General features: G+C 43.7%; 1 protein-coding gene across 1 annotated transcript in view; it reads right to left on the reverse strand.

Moving 5' to 3' along the window:
• LOC111869440 (guanine nucleotide-binding protein G(o) subunit alpha) overlaps positions 1–6,473 on the reverse strand; it is a 182,460-nt gene extending 175,987 nt beyond the window's left edge. The window contains exon 1 of the mRNA XM_023860979.2: positions 5,985–6,473. Within this exon, the coding sequence (XP_023716747.1) occupies positions 5,985–6,102 (118 nt within the window). The 5' untranslated portion in view covers positions 6,103–6,473. The remainder of the gene's footprint in view (positions 1–5,984) is intronic.
• Positions 6,474–9,825: the final 3,352 nt, after the last annotated feature.

The raw sequence follows: 9,825 nt of genomic DNA on the forward strand, positions 1-9,825 counted from the left end.
TCATACAGGTATTTACATTATGTTTGTATTCTTTCTTTATTAATATATTATATTTATTCTTTGTTAATATTTGATTTGGTTATTTCTGTTTGGGTATTTCCGCCTTGCTGATTTCTTTGTCCTCCCCTGCTCGCCCTGTCCTGTGATCACGTGAACCTAAATGCAACCTGAAGGATCCTCTGTAGGGTACTTACGCTTCAGTTGTCCCTGTGCTTAACTAATTAAGCACTACGCAATGAAGACGCATGGGGGAGTGGATGTATAAGTCCACATTTTATTGACGTCGGTAATAACTTGAGGTGAGTGGTCAGCTTCACGCCCGGCTGCTTTACCCCTGGAGGAGCCCTGGTACCCATTTGACAGGAGGTTGGGTGGACCCCAGAGCCGGTCTGGATGCCGTGAAGAAGACTCGAACTCCGGCACCTCGGTTGTGCAGCTACACCGACTGCGCTATCCCGCCTCCGCATTACCAGTAGGCCTGTACAAACTTCTTCCGTATCTAGGGGCCAGTCTCAAAACTAGGAGCCAGAATAAGGAAAAAATAATATTCAGGTCCTTTTACTGCGCTGTTGCTAGGGTATGTGGAGCGCGAAGGAACAGGACGCCGAAGGGAAGGGACTGAGAGGAATATGGGGGTTTCGGGGGTAAGGTAACGGAATACGAGATACGAAGGAGGAGAGGAATGACAAGAAGGGATGGGACAGCAATAAAGACGAAAGACAGGGCAAAATCTGCTTGTTATTTCTGATGGGTCACGCGCCAGCAGTAATACATATAAGGTAAGTTTGGGTGCATGGGGCCAGTGGATGGAAGGGACTATTACGTGAACTTCCTTGTCAGCATCACTAGTGGCGCTGTGATAGCTGTTAATCTGTGATGTTCCTCTGGACCTTAGAGGACCTGTTGTAGGAAAAATACTGCGAGGAGAGAAGAGAGTGTTTGGTGATATATTTTTGTTTTGAAGCTGGTGTTTTATGGTAAGTCACGAACATGGCGCTTTTAAACATTCTGAGATGTTAACATTGCAGTTCAGGCAGATATGCTATACTGAATTGCGGTCCCTTGCTTTTGTTAGTTAAGATTAAAGCGTACTCACGCACTCTGAGCGGCCAATCCATTACCAGCAGGCAGCTAGTGATACCAATCGTTATGTACCAACGAACCTGGTCGAATGAAGAGGCCCTCTTTTTAAAATGTTAATTTCTGAATGAACTTAATTTTTTCAAAGTAAGCTCCCAACAACAGCCCTACTTAAATTCTGCGCAAAGGAGCGGCTGCGAAAGTCAGAAGATATAAATAAAACCCCAAAAGTTTTCCGAGAAGGCAGAAGCATTAAGCATTCAGAAGACCTTCTCAAAGTACCACGAACTTGCCTGCGTCGCAGAATAACTGCAGAGGATAACACGGTGAAGATAAAAGCTGGCTAAAACCCCGGTGAACAAAGCAACCTGGCAGCCGAAATTGTTCAGCTCTGCGGGTGAACAGGACAAGTGCAGTGTTTGCAAAATTCGATGCAGCATTTCAGGTTGGCACGCAGAGCAGAGCAGAGCAGAGCAAAGCAAAGCAAAGCAAAGCAAAGCAAAGCAGAAGTTTGCTGCTGGTATAGGACTCCGTGGGGACCCACGACCATACATTTACTCACCTCTAAGACCACTACGTTTCTTTTTTTATAATATATTACTGAACCCCTACTTCGATGGGACGAGAGGATGGTCTCTCTAAGAAAGTTTGGTACATGCTCACAAAAGAAAAATATGATTCGGTAAGGGTCACCCTTGCCAAAAAATCACATGGAGATAACTTCTCAACAACTGAGTATGGCGTATTAGCTTACTTTCCTTTCTGTAGTTGAAGGAAGAAAATAAACGCCACGGCGACCTGGAATCAAGGATCTGTACTGGTCTAATTGTAAGCCAACCTCGATAAGTATTACAAGCATAGTCCTATATACTGTCACGTGATTGAGTGACTATACTCGTAGATGGGGTTTGGATTGTTAACTGGATTTATTGAACTCTTACAGAACTATAAGGCTAACGCTAATTCACACGATCTGCAGTTCACTACAGCACCCATTAAGTCTTCTCAGTCTATTGTATCTTCAACGGTTGTCGCTTCAAACGCCGTACCTTCCTCATCTTCCGTGTTCACGTCCTTACTGGCCGGCGACTGTCTCACAACTAACTGAACTCTAGATGTGTCCTACTTATAACACCTCGGCAACGAACGCACAGAAAACACCTCTTCCAACAGTCCTATTGTTGCATCACGTAGCTATAGCACGGACCGCGTTGAGAACATTGCTTCCCAGTCACTCCACTGTTGCATGTTACTAATCTCTTGGCTAGCAACGGGCGTGTTTGTAGAGCCGTTCCATGGCAACGGCTGCCTATATACGGGTTAATTCTAAAACATTTTCTTCGCTATTAATTACCAAAATCTGCGTACTTAGTAGTGCGTATCTACATTATGTCCTTGTTGACGTATTGCTAGAGCAACCATCTCTATTTGCCCTTACTTTGCACCTGTTTCCATCCTTCTTCTAAAATGACACCTCCGCGATTAGAGAATATACCCTATCACTTCTTTCTCACATTAGATAAGTTTTCTTTCCTTGCAAGTAACCTGAGGACCAAGGATGTGAACATGTCACTTGTAATTCCTCCTGCGGAACGCGTCTCTTAAGTATACAGTCTTGTTTCGTCCTTCCTCATATTTCCGTATGGCCCCAAAACAAGTCAATACATACATTTCTACGTTCATATCTAAATACGTATACAATTTAATGTAATTATTCTTATGACACATTACCGAGTAGTACATAAAGCAGTGACCACAGAAGAACAAAAGATTTCCGTGTAGGCCTGTGTACTCATGCTTTTACAGCAAACCAGAAACTAATGGAGCAGACCAAACGGAAGACGCCCGGTGGGGTAGGCCCTATTTGCCAAATATCAGATCGGTACTGCAGTTGTTTCCCGGGGTACAGTGGGCGGATCGTGAAACTAATCACAATTCCCTTCCCTATTTGCCTTCACGGTGTGTCGCTTAAGTAAAGTAAACTAAAGTAAAGGTATCACTGTAACAGGCCGTGAAGGCCCATAAGGTTGTGAGACGTTGAGGGTCCCACATTATGTAGACAATCGGCTCAAAGATGGCGGTAAGGTTGTCAGCCTTACGCGCCGGCCGCCCTTTACCCACAGGAAGGTACCTGGTACTCATTTCTGTTAGAGGCTGAGTGAACCCCAAGGGCCATAGTGCGGCTGGAAGGATTAGGTCAACTGAAAAAAAATCCAATGACCTCGTCGGGACTTGAACCCGCGACCTTCCAGCAAGCATAATTTTAGTTTCACCATACACAATTCAACACAACATATTACAGTAGCACCACATATACAAAGAGGTGCGCAAAGCGGTACATTTGTCACTCATTGCACATTTTGAATCTTGCTGTCCGTTTTCGGACGTAACATCACTGCGTCCTAGGAAATGTCGACTCAATGTTGCTTCTACCGTACGCCACCAGAGGGCCCATGCCGATTCCAATAGTGGATCGAAGGTTGAAGAAAACTGTCACACACACACAACGGTGAGAGATGGGAATATGGGAACGGACCATGTAAACGGGAAACGTTTTGAGGGAAAAATGTGAACACCGCAAGAGTCTGCATCTGCTGGCAACTGTCGGGAAAAGTCCAGTTTAACTGCGTACACTAAGAATTTTGTCAGTACCTTTTGGAGGCTAAATTTGTTACTGCAAAATTGAAAAGGTATAAATCGCCATGTAGTTATCAAATTCCGGCAGAACTTATTCAAGTAGAAGGTGAAATGGTATTACGTTCTAAGATCCATAAGCTAATTAATTCTATTGGGAACAAGGAAAAATTGCCCTATCAGTAGAAGGAGTATATTACTGTACGAGTTCACGTGAAGGGTGATAAAACTGACTGCAGTAATTATTTGGGGATATCACTGCTATCAACTTCATACAAAATTTTATCCAATATTCTTCTCTCAAGGTTAAGTCCATACTTGGATGAAATTATTGGGGATCATCAACGTGGATATCGACGTAACAGATCAACTAAGGATCAGTTCTTCTGCATTCGTCAGGTACTGGGGAAAGAATGGGAGTACGACGAGACAGTACATCAGCCATTTGTAGACTTCAGGAAAGCCCATGATTCGGTTAGGAGAGAAGTACTGTACAATATTCTAATAGAGTTTGGGATACCCATGAAACTAGTTAGGTTGATTAAAATCTGTTTAAACGAAATGTATAGTAAAGTCCGTGTAGGTAAACATTTGTCTGATAAATTTCCTATCCAGAATGGTCTAAACCTAGATGCTCTGTCGCCACTCCTTTTCAACTTTGCTTTAGAATATGTCATTAGAAGGTCCAGAGAAACCAGGTGGAACTGAAATTAAACGGGACACATCAGTTGCTGCTCTATGCTGATGACGTGAATCTACAAGGAGACAACATAGATACCAAAAAGAAAAACACATAAACAGTATTTGATCCTAGCAAGGCGGTTTGTCTAGAAGTAAACACAGAGAAAACTAAGTATATGTTACACTCTCGTCACCAAAATGCAGCGCAAAATCGTGACATAAAGATAGGAATCAGATGTTTTGGAAATGTGGCACAGTTCAGATATTTGGGAACGAAGACAGCAAATCGAAACCTGATTCGGGAGGAAATTAAGAGGCGATTGAACTCGGGTAATGCTTGCTACCATTGAGTCCAGAACCTTTTGTCTTCTCGTCTGCTTTCTAAAAACATAAGAATTGGGATATACAAAACTATAATTTTGCCTGTGGTTCTGTACAGGGTGAAACTTGGTCTCTGACATTAAGGGAGAAAGACAGACTGAGGGTGTTTGAGAACGGGGTGTTGAGGAGAATATTTGGACCGAAGAGGGATGAAGTGACAGAAGGCTGGAGAAAACTGCATAATGAGGAGCTTCATAACTTGTACTCTTCTCCAAGTATAATTAGAATGATCAAGTCACGGAAGAAGCGGTGGGCAGGGCATGTAGCACGAATTAGGTAGTTGAGGAATGCATATAGGATTTTGGTGGCAAAGCCGGATTGAAAGAGACCACTGGGAAGACCAAGGTGTAGGTGGGTAGACACTATTAAAATTTATCTTAGAGAGATAGGGTGGGATCGTATCGATTGGATTGATCTGGCTCAGGACAAGTACCACTGGAAGGATGTTGTGAACACGGTAATAAACCTTTGCGTTCCATAAAAGCTGGGAAGTTCTTGAGTAGCTGCAGAATTGGTGGTTTCTCAAGAAGGGCTTAGCGCCACGAGTGAGTGATACTAAGAATGTTAACGTTCTAATCCTGAGCAGTAATCTAACATTCAGATGCATCCAGGTAGGCCTATCCATGTTCGGGTATACAACTCGGTAACGGCGAGAGATTGGGTGCGTGGTGAGTTCCCTGTCACCACGATACGGAGCGTCCTCAGGTTGAGGACAGATCTTGTCAATAATTGCGAATATACTAAATGAACATCCGCGGGCAGCGGACAAGAGATAGTCCTCCAGTTTTGTGATTGTCGAGGGGCTAACACTTCCCACAGTTATGAAGTGTTGCACAGGGCTTCAATTTGTTTAGTTACTTCGTCTCGTGACGATGCAGTGGCATGCATCTTCCCTGATAAGTGTAGCCTCATGGGTGAGAAAGCCACAAGAGTGTTCAATCTGCAAATACATACGATATACAGAAACAAGGGTGAATGAACAAAGTATGAAGGGAAAAGATAAATTAAGAAAATGGACGTAAGGAGAGAGAAATGGTGACGACGGAAGAATGAAGGGAAAAGAAAAGCAAAGGAGGAACAAAAAATGCAGTAATAGGAAAGTTCTGATGGGGTGACGTATGTTCACAGTGTTTATAATCCTATGTAATCCTATGGAAGGTACTGTTACCAGAAAGTAGTCGTGTTCGCATGTGCCATGACGCACTTACCCAACAAGAGCAGTTTTATGTCTTTGGCCGCCTGTAGCCCATCCTCCTTGAGGTTCTTTTCTATTTGCTTGCTCCGCAGTAGAGCTGCCCTCTCCTCTGCGGAGTGCCCGCAGCCCATCCTGCGTCCTACCTCCTTCACGAACGTGGCGACGCCTGTTTCCGTACACAAGTCCGAGAAACACACTCCTCCCCCTCCCGATCACTGAGCCGGACAGAAGCTTCCGACTACCCCTGTTACAGAGCAGGCCAGCAAACACTGACTGCTCCAGATTTCTACCACCTGACTCCGGCGCACTGAGTCAGAACTCCAAGGCACACGCCAGAACACTGGACAAATTCGACGAACTTCACTTTCTTTATTATGACGTAACTTCCCTTTAATTCTTTAGTTTCTGTTTAACTCTCGAAGTGAACTTATCCTTAGCAAACTGTTTATCTCTGAAATTGCCGCTGACCGCCACGGGTCGTACACTTCCTCACACAGACTCGATGAAAATGAAGCTCCTCTCCTTTCAGACTTGGGAAGCGGCCGTACCGGGTGCGCGCGCGCAGTTCCACTCTTTACGCCGGTACACAACAAAGCCTCAGATCACTGATCTAGAAAAAATTAACTTTATTTTTGTGTGTGCACGGGATTTTCAAACAACCGATAACATCACACACAAGGCAACGGAATTAATCCGCTCAGCGGCCTCGGACACACGAGGCAGACTGTGAAACAAAGAACGTCACAGGCAGCAACAATAACAAAAAAAATCTCATGCGATGTCACTGAACCAATCTGTCACCTTCTTGTGGTATTGTTTCTTTCAATGAAACGTCCCGGGCCGCCATGGTGATTAAGGAATGGCCAATGGTCGTGGCTTACATACGCCCGAATTACCTTTAACCTCAAGACGAAATAATTCACGTAACGGGAAACGAGGAGGAATTGTACCAGAAAGGCAAAGAAAATCATATATTAATGACATTCAAATTTTGTTCTTTTCACCAATTATTATTGGGGCAATCAATTCAAGCTGGACAAGAAGAAGACAAGAAGCCTATGAAGATGGTCCGATAGGACCGAAACATGTAAGGCGATTTTACTGATGCGACGTTTTTGCAAAAGCGATTGCCGTCTTGTTCCTTAATAATTGCTGTGAAGTGCAATGGTCGGGGTGTCTCATTATAAGATGTGCTATAATGTTGCATAATCACTTCTCGTGCTGCAGACACCAACAGTAACCAAAGCCCCATGCATTAGAGACCACTGCAGCGTCACTGCATTGCGGTAGACCCATTTAACTTCTTTTATAAGTTTTCACAAACTTGTAAACAAACAGCTTCTTGTAACGAACACATTACACGTTTATTCGGGAAATAACCGGCTCGCATTCCAAACAGCACAGCAGCTGTTGTGTGGTTTATCGTGCTTTTCCACTGTCTCTTCAAACAGACCACTACTGCTTCTTTCCAAGTCCTTTATAACTCATCTCCTTCGCGGCTTTATATAACTACGCAATCCAACCAATGTCATTACAGGCATACACAGTGTGACAATTAAGTTCTCGAACTGAGGCCATAAAAACACACAAAAAGAAAAATATTTATTAATACCAACACTCAATATAGTCCCCGCCCTCCTCCGCACATCGCTCACATAACGGGTCGAATGCCCGAGAAAGCGCTTCTTCCCGTATCGCCTCGCCTTCAGTTCTCCTGTCACAGTCTGCTGGATCGATGAAACAGCCTCGAATTTCGTCCCTTTTATCGCAATGTTTAATTTAGAGAATGGAAAAAAGTCAGCCGGGGCTAAAGCGGGGTTGAAGGGTGGATGAGATAACGCGGGGATCCCCTGTTTCGCCAAAACTCGGAGACAAAGCCCTTAGAATACGCCGGTGCACTTTCCTGAAACTCAGGCATAACGTGATGAATTCGAGCGATCAATCTTTTAATCGCCTCTTTATGAATACTGTTTTCTTTCCCCCCCCCCATTGGCGCTACAGCCCCAGTGGGCCTAGGCCTACCTCCATGAAACTCTCCGTTCACTTCGGTTTTACTAGAAGTGAAGACAGTGCATGCCTCAGACCGCTCGGCTACCGTGACCGGCAATTTACTGTTTACATTGTTTTTTTGGGCACAAATTCCTGATGAATATTACCTTTAGCATAACAAATGTCGTTAATGTTTTCACCTGCGATTTTTGCATTCTCGCATTCTGAGCATCTATGTGCCTCTATGTGATTCAAACACACTTGTTCTCGATAAACATTCTTCAACGTACGAACTTTTCAACATTTCAAAAGTGTCAGTAGCTGTTTTCTTTAAGTTTACACAAAACTTCATCGCTGCTTTGTTCCATTTTGAAACCTTCGACACGACGAAAAAACTACCTTCACCAAAACAACTGTAATCCTCATATGCATCAACTAAACACGTTTAAACTTGTACATGATATAAATAAACTTCCTCTCTAACTATTCCCGTCCATCACCAACAGATGGATTTAGTAGTATTACTGTAATAGCGCCAGTCTGGGAACTTTATCGTCACCCTGCGTATAACCAAGAACCTGTCATGAAGTACGCATAATTACTTTAATTAAAGACCTTGAAACGTCTATTTGCCTAAAACAGGCACACCCGAATCTTCACCTATCGTAGAATAATACTGACGGAACTCCACCAAGAGCTGAGTCCTCAGGTTATACACACACACACACACACACACACACACACGCACAGCACCCGGCGTGCGCGCGTACACGTACACACATACACACACACACTCATGCACAGACAGGCCTCTACACATGCGCACTCACACAGAGGCCGACGCGCAAGCAGGCTCACACAAACAGTGCAGGACTTTCATATTTCACAGGCCACAAAAGAAAGCAACGGCTACCAGATTTATCGGAAAAAAAAAAAAGTTTTTGCTTTTATAACGAAGTACGAACTGATATAGTGTAATACACGATAAATGCAGGGTGTGTCATAAGAATTTTCGGTATTTTCATGCAATAACACACCACGAAAACACAACTTATACAAGGATGATGTAGCAGATGAGGCAGAAGTGGGATACGAAGTAATATTCGATCCTGATATTCTTAAATCAGACCTCTCGCAAACATATCTTCAATGTCGATATAGTAGTTGCCTCCCTCTCTTAGCCTGATACTTAAAACTGCGATCCACCACTGAAAAAGATCTTAATTACAAACACAGTAAAAATGATAGAATTACTACGCCTCCATCACAACCGTGCTTCTATTTTCCGTCATCAGTCCTCCTCCTATTCTGTATCCAGTCTTAATGCTTTCTGCTTCCACTCTGTCGCCAGCAGACACAAGAAGAACAATTCAACACAACTGAAATAGTCTGTTTTTAGTCGTGACCAGAGTGCTGCGCGTGAGGGGAAATAGGGCAGGCGTGGTGGGGGCTCGGTGGGAACTGTGTCACGTCTGCGGAATGAACTGATGAGAGAGGCGATGCGTCAGTAACCCCACCAACACCTTGTCTATTTTTGTGGGCTCAGTTAATTATACACACATTCAGTTAATACTCGTTATAGCCACAAAATATGATCATAACATCTACTTTATAAATCAAATGTTATCAATCTCCCTCCCCTTCCCAATAAGTGCCTTCATACACAAAAATTGTCGAGTAGCATAACGCACCTCAATGCGACCTACAGCTTCTCAGATGTGTCTCGATATGGTGTACCGTATGTCCAAAAAGTATCAGACTTTTTTTTTCCGCTGTAAGAAATAGACAAAGGGGTGGTGAAACTGAGCGTAGTGGTAGATGGGACTTTCATGCGCATGCGTGATTTTTTGCTGACTCGCAACACT

The sequence above is a fragment of the Cryptotermes secundus genome, unplaced genomic scaffold (genome assembly GCF_002891405.2).
Source record: "Cryptotermes secundus unplaced genomic scaffold, Csec_1.0 scaffold1037, whole genome shotgun sequence".
NCBI classification, from domain to species: Eukaryota; Metazoa; Arthropoda; class Insecta; order Blattodea; family Kalotermitidae; genus Cryptotermes; species Cryptotermes secundus.